General features: G+C 38.4%; 1 protein-coding gene across 1 annotated transcript in view; it reads right to left on the reverse strand.

Moving 5' to 3' along the window:
- Positions 1–15603: 15603 nt before the first annotated feature.
- The window catches only part of LOC134529979 (A disintegrin and metalloproteinase with thrombospondin motifs 6-like), a 225691-nt gene continuing 217337 nt past the window's right edge, over positions 15604–23957 (reverse strand). The window contains exon 20 of the mRNA XM_063364509.1: positions 15604–16321. Within this exon, the coding sequence (XP_063220579.1) occupies positions 15799–16321 (523 nt within the window). The 3' untranslated portion in view covers positions 15604–15798. The remainder of the gene's footprint in view (positions 16322–23957) is intronic.

The raw sequence follows: 23957 nt of genomic DNA on the forward strand, positions 1-23957 counted from the left end.
AAGGTGCTTTCCGCCAACAGGGGCCTGTAATGGGGGAGGGGGGTGACGACAGGTCTTTACTGTCACAGTCTGTACAAAATTAATTAATTAAAATATTAAATTCTGATAGTCTGTATCTGGATTGACTATAAAAGTATACATAAAACACACTTGAATTAATAAGGCCACCATTTTTGCTGTTAGAGTCTTAAAACAAAACAAAAACAGTATCTTTATAACACAGAACTACAGTAGCCGGCCGTGACATCACAGGGTCCACACCTACAGCAGCGGACAGTACTGGGACCTGGGCTTCGTATACTGGCTAGGGCAGTATCACGTCAACACTAAGACCAGTATTCCAAACTTAAAAATAAGGGTTAAGGTGTGGAATATGCTTCACCTGTTCCCTAACCGTATTCGTAATGCACGATAATACACCGCCTGTCCCTTCTTTTCAAGAAACGGATTTTGGTGTCCTTTTCGTTGCTGATACTGTTTCCCCATTTCCGAGCATGCGCAGAGGTCACTGTTTCATTGATTTCGTTCAGATGGCAGACCTGCGTCTGGCACCATTAACTTGAATATATATTCAATTTCGTGAATATTGGGGGACATATCCAACATATTGGTATGCCAAATAAAACTTTGTGGTAGCAAAACTAACCTGGAATACATTTTGTACACTTTAATGATCATAACAAGACATTATCGCACATTTAAAAGCACTTAATAAATTAGAATACTATTGAATTTGTGCGATGGTCCTGCTATCTCTAGAATTTTTGCTGTAGTTGTATCAATGGTTGCCAAAGTCCACTAGAATGCGTTAAAATCAATTTCTAACCTCGCGCAGGGCACCGTTTATTAAAACGGTTGATTTTCTGTTACCTTGCTGGGATTAGGTTGGGACACATTCTGGAATACGGCTCGCGAGTTAGGTTACGGTTGTATCCCAACAAGGCAGTGCTTATTTGCTACATTTACCGAACGTTTTGGAATACCGTCCTAAGATAGTTAAGATATAGTGAACAGTCCAGCAGAGTAGTATATGATAGCCGGTCCTGAAACTGGCTTCTGGCTGTGGAGCGGGGAGCCGAGCCACATCTCTGACGTCACGTCCATCTCTGACGTCACGGCGGCCATCTTGGACCCAAAATTCCTCAAAATTCCTCAAAATTGACTCAAAATTCCTCAAAATTGACTCAAAATGACTCAAAATTTCCCGTTTTAAGAAAAAAAATTCCCGTTTTCGAGGGAAAAATTCCCGTTTCGATGGAAAATTAGGATTTCGAAAAACCACAAATGTCTTTTGCCTTAGAAAGAACACAAATTCCTAAAACTGGCTTAAGCATCCTTAACTCAAGCCAGCGTTAAGCCATTTATAGGATTATGACGTCACCGTTGCAATTTTCGTTACGTCCGCCATCTTGAAAATCCACAATTTTTATGTTAGAAAATCGGGAAAAATTTTAAAAATCATTAAAAAAATTATTTAATCGAATTAAAAAAATATTAAAAACCACTGTTGCAGTTATCGTTACGGTTGCCATCTTGGATTATATAAATGTTACATATTTCGTTACACCCGCCATCTTGGTTGAGTACCATGTCATTCTTACACTTTACGTTACGACCACCATATTGGATCCTATTAATGTTGCAATTATCGTTATGGTCGCCATCTTTAAATTTGGACGCCATCTTGGAAATCCGTAGTTTTTATGTTAGAAAATCGGGAAATATTCCAAAATTCATCAAAAAATTAATGTATTTAAATTCTGCATGATTATATCGATGTACATCCTTGGTTCGATTCCCGACGAGAGTAAACGGTCGATCCTTCCTCCATGAAAGCTACCTAGACTGATCTACCACCACCAGTACCAAGGTTTATATCATCAACTGGTATGACATCATGTCCACCATCTTGTCTTCATCCGCTGGAGTCCACCATCTTGTTTTCGTCTGCTAGAGTGTGCCGATACCATGTAGTATAATTATCTGGTCACCATACTTTTGTCCTCAACTGTTGACATTGATCATTGACCTTGGCCTTTGACCTTGACCTTTAAATTTGACCTTGACCTTGAAATTTGACCTTGACCTTGAAATTTGACCTTGACCTTGAAATTTGACCTTGACCTTGAAATTTGACCTTGACCTTGAAATTTGACTTTGTCCTTGAAATTTGACTCTGTCCTTGTCGACCATCATGGATCCGACATTTTATGTTCAGTACATGCTACCAGGAGCTACCCCCTGCCAGAGTACTCCATCTTGTGTGTGTACTTGTATTATGGAGTACATTTCCATCTGGTTAATTTTATTCTAACCCGCTACAGTGCAGTAATCATTTATTACCGAGGTGCCCCCGCCATCTTGAAATTCGACCGCCATCTTGAAATCATGTAATAATGTAGCTAGAAAAGCGGGAAAAAATCCAAAATTCATTAAATAAATCACTCATTAACTTACATATTGATTCGATCCGCTCCCGTCCTTGGTTCGATACCCGATCGATGCAATAATGTTTAATTTTATGAAAAAATAATAATTTCAATATACCATGTTCATCATTCTTAAAGAGACTTTAAAACCTCTACTAACATCATCCTATCAGACATCAAGACCACCATATTGGAAATTCATAATTGTAATGTTAGAGATTCGTGAAAAAGTTCAAAATTCATTAAATAAATTTGTAATCTATATACTGATTGATTAAATCGACTAAGGTCCTTGGTTCGATCCCTGGCCGATACAAATCAACTTTAATTTTAAAAAAGTACCAGAAAAGTGTAAGGTTCGAGAAATAAAACACCTCAAAGTCTTTTACAAACATAATATTTATTACACAATTTCTATCCTACTACAGAATCACTTGCGAAAGCCAGCAATCTTATAAACATTTAGCCCTGCATAGACGTGCATCGACTACTTCTTAGCTCCAAATGGCTACAAATGCTTCAAAAGGCTCCAAATGCTCCAACAGCTCCAAAAAAAGGCTCCAAATGCTCCAATAACCACCAAATGCTTAACACAGCTCCAAATGGCTCCAAATGCTCCAAACGGCCTCCAAATGCTTGACAGCCTCCAAATGCTTGACTGCTCCAAACGGCTCCAAATGCTCCAAATGTCTCCAAATTGCTTCAAATGCTCCAAACGGCTCCAAATGCTCCAAATTGCTCCAAATGTTCCAAACGGCTCCAAATGCTCCAAATGCTCCAAACAGCTCCAAATGCTCCAAACGGCTCCAAAAGCTCCAAATGTCTCCAAATGCTCCAAACGGCTCCAAATGCTCCAAATGTCTCCAAAAGGCTCCAAATGCTCCAAACGGCTCCAAATTGCTCCAAATGCTCCAAACGGCTCCAAATGCTCCAAATTGCTCCAAATGCTCCAAACGGCTCCAAATGCTCCAAACGGCTCCAAATGCTCCAAATGCTCCAAATGTCTCCAAAAGGCTCCAAATGCTTCAAAAGGCTCCAATTGCTCCAAACGGCCTCCAAATGCTCCAAATGGCTCCAAATGCTCCAAATGGCTCCAAATGCTCCAAATGGCTCCAACAGCTCCAAAAGGCTCCAAATGCTTCAAAAGGCTCCAATTGTTCCAAGAGCTCCATCTTCAATTGATTCCAACTGATTCCAATTACTTTTCTTATCGAACTTGGCATGGTTACTAACATGTCTTTATTAGTATACATTTTGACTGGCAGTGGTAACGTATTTTGCACCTTTAAGTTATAAGTTTTATTTAGAAATCAGATTTCGATAAATGGTAGATACCATTTGGAAAGAAAATATATTAATTTATCTTCAAGTTTATACACATTTAATTTAAGCCATTATTGTATGTAGCCAGCTTCCCTCAGTTCTTTGAGTATGAAGGATATTTCTTTAATGTTCGAATAGTTTCCTGCACAAAGCGATCCATGTAGTAGTCGTAGCCTGTCAACCAATATGTTAGGATCTTCCCATGAGGTATAATCAAACTCTTCTGCTGCGTTCATCATCCTTGCATGTTTATAATAAATATTATTATCTCTGGTGTCTATCGTTTTAACACCAACCTCAAGGTCACTTTCGTCATCGTGACAGTGATTATCACAAGCTTGATCAGGATAATTTATTTTATTACGACGTTTCCATCGTTTTGGTCTCAAACCACCATCACAGTCTTCGCTCTTGCATGCTTTTGGTGCTTCAGCACAGTACTCAATCATGTCAGCCTTAGATGTGTCAGCACAGTCTTCGTTCACGCCAGCTTCTGATGTGTCACCACAGTCTTCAATCATGTCAGCACCACAAACTTGATCAGGATAATTTATTTTATTACGTCGTTTCCATCGTTTTGGTCTCAGACCGCCATCACAGTCTTCGATCTTGCCTGCTTTAGGTGCTTCAGTACAGTACTCAATCATGTCAGCCTTAGATGTGTCAGCACAGTCTTCGTTCACGCCAGCTTCTGATGTGTCACCACAGTCTTCAATCATGTCAGCACCACAAACTTGATCAGGTTAATTTATTTTATTACGTCGTTTCCATCGTTTTGGTCTCAGACCGCCATCACAGTCTTCGATCTTACCTGCTTTAGGTGCTTCAGTACAGTACTCAATCATGTCAGCCTCAGATGTGTCACCACAATCTTCAATCATGCACGCTTCAGATGATTCATCATAGTCTTCGACCTTGTAAGCTTCAGATGGTTCTCCATCTTTCTCATTTTCATGGAGACGACTAGATATTGGAGTAAATATATTTTCATTTCTAATGTGGTTACAACTTCCTTCGTTTGTTTTAGATTTTAAATTATTATCTTGATCTAGATCAGTAGCATTAGCTTTTTCGCCTTCGTTCCTCTTCCGCGATGTTGTAGCCCAGTCTTCGTTATCTTTATTCATCTTAATTGTACAGGTCTTGTAATGTTTATCCAAGTAATATCTTCTACCAAAGGATTTCTGACACTGACTGCAATGAAATGGTTTTTGACAAGGACCCAAATTACACTCGCTTCTCTCATGTCGTTTAGCATTCTTTCTCAAGGTAAACACCTTGCTACAGTATCTACAGTGATGACGTTTCGATACAGCGTCAGATCCTAAATCGGAATTCATATTAGTTACCGAGACTAATGCCAGATGCAAACTAAGAGTTTTAAATTAGATATATTACTTAAATAGAATTTTTTAATTATTTCATCAGCGAGAATTAATTTATCTCATTCAAAGGTACTTTTTGCAAGTAGTTCTGCTTTTCAACAACAGATGTCGCCACATGTTACTTGCAGGTAAATAATATTTAGTTCTTTTATGCGGGATGCGGGATGCTCACTAACGATCGAAATAGAACGATGGCTTCGCTAGACCCCAAGGAGAAGGAAGTTCGTCCATCCTGTTAGTGCTTCTTAGATTTCTCAGAAATTATTTGACTGAGTAATGATAATTTTTTTTTTTTTAATTTCCGCCTGATAAAAATATTACAAGTAATGATTGAGTAGCAGAAGTTCACTAATTATATGCAACCTTGAATAAAAAATGACATGCTTCATTAAGTAAAAAAATCCTTCATGCAGAGATAAATTCCTCATCAGTAACCAGAAGCACTCGGAGAAAACCATCAGATGTATAGTCAGGAATAATCAGAAGCACCCAGTGAAAACCATCAAAATATTGTCAAGAATAATCAGGAGCACACGGAGAAACCCATCAAAATATTGTCAAGAATAATCAGGAGCACACGGAGAAATCCACCATAATACTGTCAAGAATAAACGGGAGCACACGGAGAAAACCGCCATAATATTGACAAGAATAATCGGAAGCACACGGAGAAAACCGCCACAAGTTTTCTTTGATATCATAAAATTTCAGGAAAAAATAATAAAAAATAAAATAAAAAATACATAAACAGATTCTGCTAGCTTGTGAACTTTTCATTGTTGAGCAAAGATATAGTTCTAGTACAAGCCAGAATTTTATGTATTTTTTATTTTATTTTTTATTATTTTTTCCTGAAATTTTATGATATCAAAGAAAACTTGTGGCGGTTTTCTCCGTGTGCTTCCGATTATTCTTGTCAATATTATGGCGGTTTTCTCCGTGTGCTCCCGTTTATTCTTGACAGTATTATGGTGGATTTCTCCGTGTGCTCCTGATTATTCTCGACAATATTTTGATGGATTTCTCCGTGTGCTCCTGATTATTCTTGACAATATTTTGATGGTTTTCACTGGGTGCTTCTGATTATTCCTGACTATACATCTGATGGTTTTCTCCGAGTGCTTCTGGTTACTGATGAGGAATTTATCTCTGCATGAAGGATTTTTTTACTTAATGAAGCATGTCATTTTTTATTCAAGGTTGCATATAATTAGTGAACTTCTGCTACTCAATCATTACTTGTAATATTTTTATCAGGCGGAAATTAAAAAAAAAAAAAATTATCATTACTCAGTCAAATAATTTCTGAGAAATCTAAGAAGCACTAACAGGATGGACGAACTTCCTTCTCCTTGGGGTCTAGCGAAGCCATCGTTCTATTTCGATCGTTAGTGAGCATCCCGCATCCCGCATAAAAGAACTAAATATTATTTACCTGCAAGTAACATGTGGCGACATCTGTTGTTGAAAAGCAGAACTACTTGCAAAAAGTACCTTTGAATGAGATAAATTAATTCTCGCTGATGAAATAATTAAAAAATTCTATTTAAGTAATATATCTAATTTAAAACTCTTAGTTTGCATCTGGCATTAGTCTCGGTAACTAATATGAATTCCGATTTAGGATCTGACGCTGTATCGAAACGTCATCACTGTAGATACTGTAGCAAGGTGTTTACCTTGAGAAAGAATGCTAAACGACATGAGAGAAGCGAGTGTAATTTGGGTCCTTGTCAAAAACCATTTCATTGCAGTCAGTGTCAGAAATCCTTTGGTAGAAGATATTACTTGGATAGACATTACAAGACCTGTACAATTAAGATGAATAAAGATAACGAAGACTGGGCTACAACATCGCGGAAGAGGAACGAAGGCGAAAAAGCTAATGCTACTGATCTAGATCAAGATAATAATTTAAAATCTAAAACAAACGAAGGAAGTTGTAACCACATTAGAAATGAAAATATATTTACTCCAATATCTAGTCGTCTCCATGAAAATGAGAAAGATGGAGAACCATCTGAAGCTTACAAGGTCGAAGACTATGATGAATCATCTGAAGCGTGCATGATTGAAGATTGTGGTGACACATCTGAGGCTGACATGATTGAGTACTGTACTGAAGCACCTAAAGCAGGTAAGATCGAAGACTGTGATGGCGGTCTGAGACCAAAACGATGGAAACGACGTAATAAAATAAATTAACCTGATCAAGTTTGTGGTGCTGACATGATTGAAGACTGTGGTGACACATCAGAAGCTGGCGTGAACGAAGACTGTGCTGACACATCTAAGGCTGACATGATTGAGTACTGTACTGAAGCACCTAAAGCAGGCAAGATCGAAGACTGTGATGGCGGTCTGAGACCAAAACGATGGAAACGACGTAATAAAATAAATTATCCTGATCAAGTTTGTGGTGCTGACATGATTGAAGACTGTGGTGACACATCAGAAGCTGGCGTGAACGAAGACTGTGCTGACACATCTAAGGCTGACATGATTGAGTACTGTGCTGAAGCACCAAAAGCATGCAAGAGCGAAGACTGTGATGGTGGTTTGAGACCAAAACGATGGAAACGTCGTAATAAAATAAATTATCCTGATCAAGCTTGTGATAATCACTGTCACGATGACGAAAGTGACCTTGAGGTTGGTGTTAAAACGATAGACACCAGAGATAATAATATTTATTATAAACATGCAAGGATGATGAACGCAGCAGAAGAGTTTGATTATACCTCATGGGAAGATCCTAACATATTGGTTGACAGGCTACGACTACTACATGGATCGCTTTGTGCAGGAAACTATTCGAACATTAAAGAAATATCCTTCATACTCAAAGAACTGAGGGAAGCTGGCTACATACAATAATGGCTTAAATTAAATGTGTATAAACTTGAAGATAAATTAATATATTTTCTTTCCAAATGGTATCTACCATTTATCGAAATCTGATTTCTAAATAAAACTTATAACTTAAAGGTGCAAAATACGTTACCACTGCCAGTCAAAATGTATACTAATAAAGACATGTTAGTAACCATGCCAAGTTCGATAAGAAAAGTAATTGGAATCAGTTGGAATCAATTGAAGATGGAGCTCTTGGAACAATTGGAGCCTTTTGAAGCATTTGGAGCCTTTTGGAGCTGTTGGAGCCATTTGGAGCATTTGGAGCCATTTGGAGCATTTGGAGCCATTTGGAGCATTTGGAGGCCATTTGGAGCAATTGGAGCCTTTTGAAGCATTTGGAGCCTTTTGGAGACATTTGGAGCATTTGGAGCATTTGGAGCCGTTTGGAGCATTTGGAGCCGTTTGGAGCATTTGGAGCAATTTGGAGCATTTGGAGCCGTTTGGAGCATTTGGAGCAATTTGGAGCCGTTTGGAGCATTTGGAGCCTTTTGGAGACATTTGGAGCATTTGGAGCCGTTTGGAGCATTTGGAGACATTTGGAGCTTTTGGAGCCGTTTGGAGCATTTGGAGCTGTTTGGAGCATTTGGAGCATTTGGAGCATTTGGAGCCGTTTGGAACATTTGGAGCAATTTGGAGCATTTGGAGCCGTTTGGAGCATTTGAAGCAATTTGGAGACATTTGGAGCATTTGGAGCCGTTTGGAGCAGTCAAGCATTTGGAGGCTGTCAAGCATTTGGAGGCCGTTTGGAGCATTTGGAGCCATTTGGAGCTGTGTTAAGCATTTGGTGGTTATTGGAGCATTTGGAGCCTTTTTTTGGAGCTGTTGGAGCATTTGGAGCCTTTTGAAGCATTTGTAGCCATTTGGAGCTAAGAAGTAGTCGATGCACGTCTATGCAGGGCTAAATGTTTATAAGATTGCTGGCTTTCGCAAGTGATTCTGTAGTAGGATAGAAATTGTGTAATAAATATTATGTTTGTAAAAGACTTTGAGGTGTTTTATTTCTCGAACCTTACACTTTTCTGGTACTTTTTTAAAATTAAAGTTGATTTGTATCGGCCAGGGATCGAACCAAGGACCTTAGTCGATTTAATCAATCAGTATATAGATTACAAATTTATTTAATGAATTTTGAACTTTTTCACGAATCTCTAACATTACAATTATGAATTTCCAATATGGTGGTCTTGATGTCTGATAGGATGATGTTAGTAGAGGTTTTAAAGTCTCTTTAAGAATGATGAACATGGTATATTGAAATTATTATTTTTTCATAAAACTAAACATTATTGCATCGATCGGGTATCGAACCAAGGACGGGAGCGGATCGAATCAATATGTAAGTTAATGAGTGATTTATTTAATGAATTTTGGATTTTTTCCCGCTTTTCTAGCTACATTATTACATGATTTCAAGATGGCGGTCGAATTTCAAGATGGCGGGGGCACCTCGGTAATAAATGATTACTGCACTGTAGCGGGTTAGAATAAAATTAACCAGATGGAAATGTACTCCATAATACAAGTACACACACAAGATGGAGTACTCTGGCAGGTGGTAGCTCCTGGTAGCATGTACTGAACATAAAATGTCGGATCCATGATGGTCGACAAGGACAAAGTCAAATTTCAAGGACAAAGTCAAATTTCAAGGTCAAGGTCAAATTTCAAGGTCAAGGTCAAATTTCAAGGTCAAGGTCAAATTTCAAGGTCAAGGTCCAATTTAAAGGTCAAGGTCAAAGGCCAAGGTCAATGATCAATGTCAACAGTTGAGGACAAAAGTATGGTGACCAGATAATTATACTACATGGTATCGGCACACTCTAGCAGACGAAAACAAGATGGTGGACTCCAGCGGATGAAGACAAGATGGTGGACATGATGTCATACCAGTTGATGATATAAACCTTGGTACTGGTGGTGGTAGATCAGTCTAGGTAGCTTTCATGGAGGAAGGATCGACCGTTTACTCTCGTCGGGAATCGAACCAAGGATGTACATCGATATAATCATGCAGAATTTAAATACATTAATTTTTTGATGAATTTTGGAATATTTCCCGATTTTCTAACATAAAAACTACGGATTTCCAAGATGGCGTCCAAATTTAAAGATGGCGACCATAACGATAATTGCAACATTAATAGGATCCAATATGGTGGTCGTAACGTAAAGTGTAAGAATGACATGGTACTCTACCAAGATGGCGGGTGTAACGAAATATGTAACATTTATATAATCCAAGATGGCAACCGTAACGATAACTGCAACAGTGGTTTTTAATATTTTTTTAATTCGATTAAATAATTTTTTTAATGATTTTTAAAATTTTTCCCGATTTTCTAACATAAAAATTGTGGATTTTCAAGATGGCGGACGTAACGAAAATTGCAACGGTGACGTCATAATCCTATAAATGGCTTAACGCTGGCTTGAGTTAAGGATGCTTAAGCCAGTTTTAGGAATTTGTGTTCTTTCTAAGGCAAAAGACATTTGTGGTTTTTCGAAATCCTAATTTTCCATCGAAACGGGAATTTTTCCCTCGAAAACGGGAATTTTTTTTCTTAAAACGGGAAATTTTGAGTCATTTTGAGTCAATTTTGAGGAATTTTGAGTCAATTTTGAGGAATTTTGAGGAATTTTGGGTCCAAGATGGCCGCCGTGACGTCAGAGATGGACGTGACGTCAGAGATGTGGCTCGGCTCCCCGCTCCACAGCCAGAAGCCAGTTTCAGGACCGGCTATCATATACTACTCAGCAGGTAATCATTAAAAATTTTTAATAAGGTAAAAAAATACAAATTTTTAAAATTAATCAATAGAAAATTATTATGGCTAAATAGGTATTAAAACTAATTGGTGTATCTGGGTTTCAATCGCTTTGCGTATAGGAAAATAGGAAAATAAATGATTGAGTCTTAAAAAGCCTACCTACCCCAGTTAATGATGATTGGTAGTATCTTATAACCCATTATTGTGTCAATGCACCTTTGCTCTGCTTCCCATTCTATCTAATATATATTTTTTTTTACCTAAAAATCAGACTGTTTTTTTTAAATTTTTTTTAGGTAAGAAAAGTTGATATATAAACCACATGTATGAACACGCAGTTAAGGTCTGTAGAACAGAGATTAGAGAAATATACAAATGGAGCATAAGGTCCGATTTTTGACGAGTGGGGGTTAAGCCAAAAGTAGAGGGGGATTTCAATGTACTAGACATACCAATATGGCCGCCGTTTGTTAACAAAATTATCAGCTGTACCTGTATACGAGGTTAAATTGGAGAAAATATCAACTCATATCATTTCACTTGTATTATGAAGATTCGTTTTGGACTTTTAATATATATAAACATATTAAATAGTAATAGTTTGATATAATTTTTCTCCGAACAGCTTAACTACGGTCTTTAATAAAAGCAGACTAGAACAGCTGATACAAATACAAACAAAAGTCTGTCATATTAGTATGTGAAAATCAGAAGAAAAAAGGGGGGGGAGGGGGGGGGGAAGGCTTTACAATTAACAGCTAAAGGTGCATCCATCTATCCTTTCCTAATCACTGCTGTATAAGTTTTATCATCCTTAGGAAAGAGACAGTGCACTGAAGCGCCACTGTGAAGTAGTGACGAAACTTATATAATCGAAACACAAGAAAATTAAGGAACTATTCACTAATGTCATAGACCCCTATGTCACTAATGCAAAAAAGGGTGTTATTCACGTGGCTAGAAATTAATTACACTCTCTTCATAGCTGGTAAGTAATTTGAAGCCTGTATTCCAAGACACAAATATTGGGGTTTAGGTGTTGAATATGCTACAGTTGTACCCTAACCATATTATTAGAACACGAGAGGACACGACCAGTCCCTAATTTTTAGGGAACGGATTTCGGTGTCCAATCCATTCCCGAACTCTTTCCCAAATTCAGCCCATGCGCAGAGCTCAATTTTTCCGTGATTTCGTTCAGATGGCGGACCCGCGTCTGGCGCCATTAACTCGCATATATTCAATTTCGTGTATATCGGGGGACGTACCAAACATATAGGTGTGCCAGATGAAACTTTATGGTAGCGGAACTATCCTGGAAAACATTTCGTACACTTTAATCGTTATAACAAGAGAATTTCGCAACTTAAAGATGACTTAAGAAAATTCAAATAATTGTATCGACGGTTGTGAAACGTCCGCTAGAATGTATAGAAACAAGTTTCTAGCCTCGTGCAGGGCACCATTTATTAAAACTGTTACCTTTCTCTTACCTTAACGAGGATTAGGTTTGGACACATTCTAGAATAAGGCTCGCGAGTTCGTTTAAGGTTGTAGGGGAGACCGGGGTCGAATGTAACGAGGGTCGATTGTAACATCCATAGAATATGTCGCAGAGTTAGTTCAGAAAAATACCGTTATATGGCAGTGAGTACCCCTTCAAGAACACTAACGCGTAACACGTTCTCGAAGATCTAACGCTAGTCGTGTGTTTGCTATTCAGCGCGGAAGATTGTTGATCAGGTAAGTAAATTAAATTCATTGCTTTATTTCTTTTATATAATTATGCGGTTAGAGTAAAAGTTTTCATTGATAATTAATTTTTAAGAGAATTGAATGTAGTTTATTGTGGCTATAATAGAAAAGGAGTTAAACATAATGGATGCGAATTGTACATTTTATTTTCTTCTTAAATGGTTTGGGGACGATTGTAACACGTACTTCGGGGACGGTTGTAACATGTTACAATCGTCCCCATCGTACGCATTATCTCAAACAAAGTGTTTAAGATTATTCCATTGCGGTAAAAAAAATATCACCGCGTTAAAGTATTTTCATGCTGGAATAAATCAATATGTAGTACTTAAATAGACTACAGGAGAATACATAAGAAGTTATTGGTGTGTTTTTTGTTATTTACAATCCTTTGCGTAGTTGTACAATTAAACAGTGAACATTTCACATAATTTATTTAAACCAAAAATTTTATGGTATCTCTTTTGATAGTTTTTTTTAATGTTACGTCCCGATATAAGCTATATCTTTGTTTTTTTTTCTAGCGTACAATTTAGCCTTGACAATATATGAAGAAAATGTTAGGGTTATGATTTATTTTTACTGTTTTGCAGAATGCCAAGGGTTCGAATCAGGACAACTAACTGAGGTATTCCTCAGGCTGTTATGGATGCAGCCTCTCATGAAGTAATAGAAAAAGGAAAATCAGTTAGGTCAGTAGCAAAGCAATTTGACTTTGTCATGTAAGCCTGTACAGACTTGTAAAAAAACGTACGTGCTGCTTTGAAGAAACAATTGCCTAGGCCGATAACTGGATACAAACCACAATAAGGTATTCACAGGCGAGCAAGAACAAACACTCAACAAATATATAAGAAATTTTGCTGATCTGTATTTTGGACTTACTCCTAGATAATTTAGAAAGCTAGCATATGAATGTGCCGTTAAGCATGTAAAAGTTCCATCTAGTTGGACAGAAACAGGGTTAGCTGGGGTGGATTGGTTCACTAGTTACCTCAAGCGTAACAAAGATTTGACTGTTCGCAAACCAGAGGCAACCAGTTTGGCAAGGGCTATGAATTTTAATAAAGCCAATGTGAAGTCATTTATGAATAAGTATGAAAGTGTTCTTCCTAAATACAAATTTGAAGCTCAGCATTTGAATAATATTGACGAAACTGGAATCACCACAGTACAAGCTTCGAATAAAATTGTGGCTGCTAAGGGAAAGAAACAAATTGGTGCAATTACTTCTGCTGAACGGGGTAGCCTCGTTACAATGTGTTTTTGTGTAAATGGTACGGGAAATTCAGTCCCGCCAATGTTTATATTTCCTCGCGTAAATTATCATGAATATTTTGTCTGAGGTGGCCCTACTGGTTGCATAGGAACCGCCAAGAAGTCTGGATGGATGCAAGGAAGTGATTTTCTATTATTCATGAAACATTTTGCACACCATGTTCGCCCTACAATTGAAAGAAAAGTGCTAGTGTTATTAGGCAATCATGAGTCACATTTGTCTCTTCCAGTGATAGACTTCTGCAGAGATAACGGGATCGTTTTACTCTCATTTCCACCCCACTGTTCCCACAAGCTACAACCATTAGACCGTAGTGTTTAAGGTCCACTGAAGAAATATTTATCCCGAGCTATGGACTCTTTTCTCAATTCTCATCCTGGGAAAAGAATTACAATTTATGACATTCCTGAAGTAGTTTTCTCTGCACTCCCTGAAGCTGCATCTCCTAAAAATATTATAAGTGGCTTTCATGTTTCTGGCATTTGGCCTTTCAACAGAAGTGCTTTTCAAGAATCTGACTTTTCCCCAGCATCTGTTACAGATCAAAATTTACTTGAAGATGTGAGTATCCACGATGTTTTGGAAAGAGAAATTGGAACCCCACAATCTTCTGTGGACCACCCACAGGCAACCACTCCTGAGCGGGAATCCCCCACACCCCAGCCAGGAACATCAGGATTGGGAGCGACCAAATTTTCACCAGAGAGTGTCCGCCACTATTCGAAGGCAGGACAGAGACCAAAGAGTGCATCATCCCGTGGCAGGAAAAGAGGTAGAAGTTCTATTCTCACTGATATGCCAGAAAAGAACATACTAGAGGAGAAAGCAAAAAGAAAGAGCTATGTGCCTATATTGGGTAGAAGAGGCGTAGACAAAGAGATAAAATCAAGGAAAACTACATGAGAAGATAAAAGTCGTAGACCTATTCTGACTCTTAATCAAAATGATGAAGATGGTTGTCTCTGCTTGGTGTGTATGGAAAAGTTCAGCAACATTCGTCCACAGGAAGAATGGATTCAATGTACAAGCTGCCACCTGTGGCCACACATCGCATGCACTGATGACAATTCCTCATTTTACGTGTGTAATGACTGTTCTAATTAACTTTAATATGTTTCTTTTATATTTTATTTTCCCAAGAAATTTAATATTTGAGTTTTTGAAAGATATTGTTTGAGAAATCTGTACATATTGCCTAATTTCATACTGATATAGTGATTGTAATGTTAAATGTGCCAGTGTTACAATTGACCCGACCCCTGTTACAATTGACCCTATTATGGGGTCAATAGTAACAATACATTTTTCAACTTATTTATTGTTACAGAATTGTTTCAAATAAGGAGTAAACCCTGTTATATTTTTTTTCAGGTAACATGATGTCCAAACTTTCATATTTAGTACATACATATCTTGTATATGGTAATGTGTGGTATAAAACAATGCAAATGTGAAAAATGTTACTTTCGACCCCGGTCTCCCCTATCCCCACAAGGCATAGCTTATTCGCTACTTTTCCCGAACGTTTTAGAATACAGCGCTGAATATTTCATCAATATAGCCTCAAAATATTGCTTTCATTAAATTAATTTTGTACTTTTAAACCAATGGCAGATTAAGACCCACTAAGAAACCCTTTGAAAAACAGTTTAAAAAACTGCATAACATAAAATCTCGAGATCAAGTTTATCACTGTGGACAGAATAACACCGAATACTTAGCATCTTGTTTAAAACCATGTTTAAATACTATCGGTTATAAAACAAACTTGGTTTACTTAAGTTTTAATTCCACACATTTTATAAAAACAACGTTGAACATAGAACTACCCTCCTGAATATATTTCTTGCTTAGAAAATATTTGGTAAAATATATTAAATATTTTTTGAAGTTTTGTAACTAGAAGGGTAGGTACTAGCACAAACAGACTCCGCAATCCAGAGCTAAGCACCATTCTGCACCGGCCGCAGCTCGTTCATCTTCCTGACGGCCGCCTCGTCAGTATAGTTCCTCGCCTTGCTGCTGTCCGGCACCAGCGACTCGGCGTGCGCCATGTCGGGCACCTTGTCGCCCATGTCCTCCTTGGTGCGTTCCGACAGCCGCAGCTCGGACTTCTTCTTCACCAGCGGAACCTCCACTAGGAAGGGCGGCGGGGCGAGGTCCAGCACTATCCTGGTGGTGTTGCTGGCCCCGGGAGCACGCCCCTCGCGCCTCAAGGCACCCTCGCCCTCGTCGCACATGGCCGCAGGGTCCTCCACCCACGACCCCTCTGGGGCTTCGGGCTGCAGTCCCTGGGAGCTGTCTTGCAGGTCGCCCCAGAACAAAGGCGAGTCGTCGTTGTAGTCCACCTCCGTGTAGTCGGCCGCGGGCCCAGCCCCGGGCTGGTAGCTGTCTCGGGCCGCCGCCTTGCTGGCGGGGTCCTTCTTCTGCGAGGAGCGCCATGCCGCCCCGGTGTAGCGTCGGAACCTGCGACACGTTGCACCAGGTCGAGGTTAGCACTGCCTCACTGCAATAAGGCGTGTTCTTTTTATAGCAAACATGTCATGCGCAGTTTATACAGTCGACAGTGGAAAATCAACTGTCCACTACAATCGTTTGGTACTTAAACTTTTGCTCACTGTGCATGCCAGTTGAGTGATTGTAATGAACAAAGTCTAGTTCTAGTAGTTATTTTGTGATAGAAAATTTAAAGGCAATATTGTCTTTAAAATTACGCAAAAATGTGTATTCATTTTTTATACATTTCGGGCCGTACGCACAGAATACTCTAGTGGCTTAAAAATTCGAATGTTCAGCCGAGTGAACACACTAGATTGTATCTAGTGGGGGTTTTCTGCAGAATCGCGGTTTTAAATATTTTTTTTTTCTGCTGGTTGTTTTTGTTGGTTATGTTACTTTCAGAATGTTTCTTGGAATAAATAGTTCCTAGGAAATAAATAACTGATATTTTTACAGTTATACAATTTGTTAGATGTTTGTTTTTATTAAGGACCACGCGTGTAAATGCAGCTTTTTACGAATAACGATAATAATTAATCTTTTCAGTCTCATAAATTTTTAGTATAATTTAAACATGAATATTATCTTTAAATTATGGATTTGTTTTATGAATTTTGAGACAAGTGTTGTAGTTGGATGATCGTGAGGTTATCTCACGTGAGGGTTCTGAAAACACGCAGTAAATTTTCTTTTGGTAGGTATATATAACTTTTCTTGTGCTTGTGTAGGTGGTCAGCATGTAACACGTGTATTTGCAATGATTAACAGAGATATTTAATTCACAGTTGTATGCTTAAACGTGTCAAAGGATCAGTCAGTTTATAAAGGAATAAAAGGTAAGTGAACATGAGTGTGTTGTACTGGCTTAACACATTAGCGTTTATAAGGAAGCCAAAAGTATTTGTAAAAAAATTGTTGCATTTTTAGTCAGAAGTATATCTAAGGGGTTAAAGGAAGAAGCGGATGATACCCTTTCTGATCACAACTTCTTTTAAAATGACTTTTTTTTAGAGAAAACAAATCTGACCACGAGCCCCGACCCCTTCCATTTACAACCCATTCTTATAATATTTTTAGCTTCTGGACCTACCCCTGTTTGCAAAAGTAAATAAATATTGACCGTACGACATAATTTCGCCACCCGACTTCTTAGAACCTGTCGGCAGGTATCGTAATTGAAATTCAAGAATAAATTGGTTAACTATCACACAGATAAACAGTTTATTAGAATAAATACAAGTACAAACAGCACGATATGGCATATACATAAACACTCAACATTTTAGCTAACCACGTGGACACACAAAATTTAATATTATAAACAATGTTTGCTAAAATTTGTAAAATTTTGTAAAAGAATATTTTAAAATAAAATCTCATGACCTTACTAGTTTCCTATTGGCTACGGTTGTGACGTTATATTAGACATCATTAAATTCGGGTCTCGACTGTTTTCATATCTAGTGGCCTCCCACACTAGATACAATTAATCCCAGCCGGGCTGACACTAGAACATTTTAAAGGTACGAAATATAGGGTTGTTCGGAATCTCCACTAGAGGAAGTACTAGTGGCCACTAGAGTTTTAGTGGAATCTGTGCATTCGGCCCCTACAGACCAAAATAAACTCCCCAATATATTGGCTCTAATCAGCGCAAAAAACTGTTCTTACTTGGGTGAAGAGAAAATGATTGCTGTAGCTCCCATTATTCATTAGAACATAATCATCACATATCAGAAATATTCCTCTTAACAGAAAGAGAAACTAGAATACATTTCATCGTAAAAACTTTTGGCTGTAATTAAGGGATTTGTCCAATGGTAAGAAAAGTTAACCAATTGAGCATAAATCACCTAAAGTGAAGACAATTTAGTTTGTTATAATATTTATGTTATTTCATATACCATTTTTTTTATATAATTACATGAGCTATTATTACCGGTTTTGGTTAATAGTTGTGAGATTTGCTCTTCAAAATTTAAGTATATCTACTCAAATATTACATATTTATAATATTACATTAATAAAAAGCATAAAAATCAAGAACAGCTGATGCAAATTCAAAAAAGAGCTATCCTATTGGTATGTGAATTAAATTCCTCCCCTCTTTCCACTATTTAATTCTTTTCCTTTGTCACAAAATATGCATTATGCTGTAAAGTTAATACATAGGCATATATTAGTTTTGCTAGTTTCCATTATGCACGAACTGTGCAATGGGCAATAGGTTTTCGAATACAGTTTTTTATTTCGAATGATTTTAAATATAACCTTTGTTGATTAAAAGCTTGTATACAGTAACCTAATTAAAGAAGTTTACATGTACATTATGTTTACATGAAGGCAATGCCTATTTCCTTTGCCGGTTTGCCTATATGATGCAGAATAGTCAAGCATAGGTGTAACATGTTTGCAGACATCATAGATGTTGACCACAAACATTTTCTACTGCACAGCTTAACCTACACTCCACCTAAATTAATGAATAATATGGCAACTACAATAATGTGGACAGACAGGTGAAGGAGGCGTTACATGGTGGCAGGAACAGTGACAGTGACATCAACAGTGTACGGGCTGTGGCAGTATTAATAAGAGTGTTGTGCCCTGAGCGCACCCCCTTACTTTTGATGTGTTTTTCTGCGTCTTGTACTTGTTCTAACATAGGGGCCTTCCATGCAAGTTAGGCTACCGGGTAGACTGCAACGAAAAAGGTGTCCCGTGTAGAAAAAAGCTTCCACTAGAAAAAAAACTGAGTCGACGTGGCCGGAAGTTGGCCATTGTCGCGAGCAGCTAGGAGACCGTGGAAGAATGTTCTAGGCTGTCGTAGCGGCCATGCCTGAGGGTACTTAAGGCCCCAGCTCGGCCTTCAGAGGGCAGCCGCTCGCCTGAGACCTACGAGGAAGACGCCCGCCGTCGCTCCGACCCGCACCGCAACGCTACGCTGCCCGACCGCCGCCAGGTCTTCGGAGCAATGGGTTGGGTAGGGTAGGGTGGGGCTATTTGAGTACCCCAACATTAAAATCAAAAATTTTACATCTTAAATCGATTTTAAAAATTTATTTTTGTTAAACATTGTAATTGCACTTATTGAATTACACGCATCTCAGTTATAGAAGTCGTATCTATCATAATGCATACTACAGAAATAAAAGTCAAACCTATTGTAAAATATGTCAATAATAGAATATTTGGGGCTATTTGGGTTTCACAAGGGGCTATTTGAGTCGTTAAAATTATAATTTGTTCTGGAGTAAATGAGCTGTTAAATAACATAAATTGTGCTTCGAAGTTATCTGCAAGTCCCTTTAGGCAATCTTTCGCGTACAAATGTTTCCTACTAAATAAAATGTCCACTAAGACTATGTTTAAAAAGTAAACAGAAACACGGGTTTCCATAGGCATTAAATGCATTTCCCACAAACAAACATTTTCTGACCGACAGCTCCAACACAAACTTCATGATACCAGCGAGCACATTGCTGACAAGCTATCTAGTCACTTTTCTTCAGCGATTCCAAGGAGTTATAATGTAGACTACAAAAACTACATTGTGTGTTATCAGTTCCTTCGCAGTGCATTGATAATTCGTTTGGATCATCCCCAGAAGATGAATTTGTAGATATTTCACGTAAATCTGGACAGTGAACACTTCTTGCACTGGAATTTTTCTTCAGTTTCTTGCATGGTTGTCCTTTCAATAGTTTTATTTGCCTCTTTGCTCTACAGTCAGAAATATTATCTTTTGATGTCAAAATTCAAGTTTTTTGTTTTCTGCTTCCTTGTTTTTTGTTACTATTTGTTTTAACTGACGTTGAGAGAATCCGTGAAAAATCTGGAGAATTTGAAGACAACTGCTTCGTGGTTAAAGTTACAGTAGATATCTCGGAGGAATCACGATCTTTTTGTGTAGAAGCAGATTCTCCAGAAATTGGAGTCGATGTAATAGAGTTCTCTAGCCCAGGTGGTTCTTGCTGTGTGTAGAATAGTGGTAAAAATTTCTCTTCCGGGACTATTTCAGGATTGTATGGATGTATTCCTGTACATTGAAAACCTTTCTATGAAAGAGCTGGCGTTGCAGTTCTGAGCCAGGGATTTTTGAACAGTTCCCCAAAATTGAACTTGCTGAATTTTCCACCTTGTTGGCTATGGATATACTGCGTGGCTTCAGCATGATAGTGTGTTTTGAGAGTCTTAAACACAGTTCTGTCCATGGGTTGAAGCACATGAGTTGTGTGTGGGGGCAGACAAAGAATTTCAATGTCATTTTGTTCACAAAACTCCAAGCATTCGAGGGAGCAGTGAGAAGAATGTCCATCCAGCACGAGAAGACATTTTCCGGGAACCCTAAAAACATAAAAATGTTTTAACCAAAAGAGAAATATTTCCTCGTTTATGTACCCAGACTCCGACATTTTAAGTACCATTACTGATGGCATGTGCTCAATATACTCTTGTCGGAAACGAACACCCTTAAATATCACCATTGGTGGAATATACTGATCACTTGCACTGCATGCTGCAACTATTGTAACATTTTCCCCACGTTCTAAACTGGTGATAGATGTTACTTCTCTTTTCCCTTTTCGAGCTACAATTTTGACTGGTCTATTGTTCATAGGTAGGCCAGTTTCATCAACATTATAAATGTTCTGAGGTTTACAGTTGACTCCAATTTTATGAGTTGTAGTTTGAAGCAAAGAATAAAAGTCATTAACCGCACCTTTATTCACCCCTGCAGCATGAGCCTTTGAAAGTCCTTCGGGTTTTCTCAATGATAATTCAGGATGTCTTTTCATAAATGAAAGGAACCAATCTTTCCCTGCGATTCCAGATTCTCCCCGTGGATGTTTTATACTATTTGACACAACATACTTGTAAACAGCACGACACACTCCTTTAGAATCACATCCTAATCCTCGGTTGGATAAGTTTATCAGTCTCAAAACAAGTTCCTTCTCTTGTTCGTCACTTAACACTGTTGGGTGGCCAATTTTTTTTTCTTTCTTGAAAAATATTCTTGGAGGTGATGCTCACTGTACGATTGTCGAAGTCTTTCTGTATATACACTTCTCCTCAAAGTTTCATATGGTATGCTGAAAAGAACTGCTGCTGGACTCACGATTAAACGGCATCCCAAGACAGCTTAGGATGATAAATTAAGCTCACTTGTCCACTTTAAATATACACCAGTCCTTTTGTAAGTGCGAACCATTTGAAAAAAAAAAAACAACAGTGAGATAAAATTACATAATATGGAGTGCAACAAAACTTTTTCATATTAATGTAATGTAATATAATAAATAATAGCAAAAACCATCTTTACATTTAATAAATATATCCTTGGTATCACAACAATCTCTTTTGTGTTGACCCAAATAGCCCTATTGTTGACCCAAATAGCCCCAGAAAAACTACTAAAATACTCCCAATTACTTTAAATCACAAAATTAGCAAAATATTCAATTTATTAAAAATAATTCTTGCTGTGAATATACTAAGAGACTCACAAATTCTTCTTCTTTCGTTTGACATATAACACGATAAAGTTTCACGTCACACTTCGATATCACTATTTCCCTGGGTATTAAAGTTAGAGTTTAATATTTCAAGACAGTGAGATGATTACCTTGCGCCGTTCGCCGCCCGTCCGTACACAAAATATCACATAACATCCGCACACAACATGTCCGTCTGCTCAGCACAACATTCTTCTCGCTTCTGAAGTCCAGTCCGTGCCGATGATACGCGGAGTTATTGCGCAGTAGCCGAAAGTCTTATTTCGACTCAAATAGCTCCACGACCCAAATAGCCCCACCCTAAGTTTTGTGATATAAATATTCGTGCGAGAGTTGAAGTTGGAGATAAAAACATTTACAGATAGTTACAGCGGGTGACTGAAATATTTAAAAGTCCAGCTGGGACTTAGTAGTTTTGTCGCTCGGCTGGTCGTAACGTGGGCGCCTAGCGTAACATATGGATGTATGGACGTTGAGAGTTTAAGTGACATTTGCGGCGGCTGTAATCGTCGAGCTTGTCGGCGCAAGGCCGTGAGGTTCGGTGTAAGCACGGACTTGACCATAATTTACCAATAGTAACCAGGATATTTTTTACGCAAAGGCATTGGATTAGGTTTCGGACATAGTTGCCTTAAACTGAGTGGTGCTTAAAGTGCCATTTGCAACATTGCTCTCACGTGTGTTATCTAGAGATACATGTTTATGTATGAACTGTTTCTCGGCTTGAGTGGCATTGGAGCGAATAAAAACCATATGATCCGTAGATGTATTGTTGTCAATTATAGTGGACCATTATAGTCAGTTGTGTCTAGATTAAGAGAAACCTGCGAGGACACTCGCTCTTAGGTCTACACGGGGGAGCGGATGGTTATGGTGGCATGTCTGATAGACATGGTGACGTATGCTGATATTCAAGAAGCCACCCATGTGGGTTGGCGGTACCATTCGTAGTCGACACCCAACCACTCAAGAACTCGCCTCCTGGCTGGCGAGTCTCGGAACGAGTGGAGACCCCTGATGGAGAGCGAGGAGTTGCAGTAGCGAGTTGGCACTCGTGACCGACGCTATGTCGTTTCATGTGAGTGACCACGCGTATTCAATATTCCCGCTATTCGGGTGGTGTTTACCATCAAGAGTTTGTTTCACCCTGTAATTTTAAATACAATTTTCGGCAGAGCTGTAGTGATCACTATTTTATATTGATGTATTAATTATTCGCCCTTTCCTTTATGAAGTTAGCCGCGATTAAGCTCTGTGGATGTAAAGTGATCATTAGTATTGCATCATAGAGTTGCATTTGTATAAGAGAGCTTAGTATTGATTCTCTCGCTTATTTTATGAGCACCAGTAATATTTATCAATTTTTTATTAAATTCAAATAAGGGAGATACTGGCTAAGTTATTATGATAATGCCGTCAGTTGGTATACTCTACCTCTTGTATGTTGCAGTAACCATCACAGAGTTTATTAACGAGCTTAATCTAGAACTATGCCATCCCTGAGCAAGACCATTATAATATCAAGTGTCATTCTCCTAATTTGTATGGGCATTATTTGTTGTAGTTAATTTGTGTTTTTGTTCAACACATCTCCTTTATCATTTTCGTGTTTTCACCTAACTCACCCCTTTGTCAGGTCTATGTAACAGCAGTATGAGTGAAATTGACATGAGCAGGGGCACTATCTGGGATACTGGCATTTCCATTGCCAGGGACAATTGTCAAGGAGAGTTGCATGGCCAGTGTCAAAGGCAGGGACAGTATAAGAGGCAAAGGTAGTTTTTTTAAGAGGTTGAAAAATCTTCAAAATACACCAAAGTAGTATATAATAGGGGCTCCGGAAACTGGGTCCGGGGCGTGGCTGTGGCGGAGTCGACCGCCATCTTGGATTGTGACGTCACGGTGGCCATCTTGGATGAGTGTAACGGGACACAGTGTAACGGGACAAGTAGGACATTGACCTTTGACCCTCAAAATCCGCCAAAATTGGGCAAAAATTGCCCAAAATTCCTCAAAATTCGCCAAAATTTCCATTTATGTGGAAAAAAATTCCGCCAAAAAATCCCAAAAAATTCCTCAATTCA

Source organism: Bacillus rossius, chromosome 1, assembly GCF_032445375.1.
Source record: "Bacillus rossius redtenbacheri isolate Brsri chromosome 1, Brsri_v3, whole genome shotgun sequence".
In the NCBI taxonomy this organism is placed as follows: Eukaryota; Metazoa; Arthropoda; class Insecta; order Phasmatodea; family Bacillidae; genus Bacillus; species Bacillus rossius.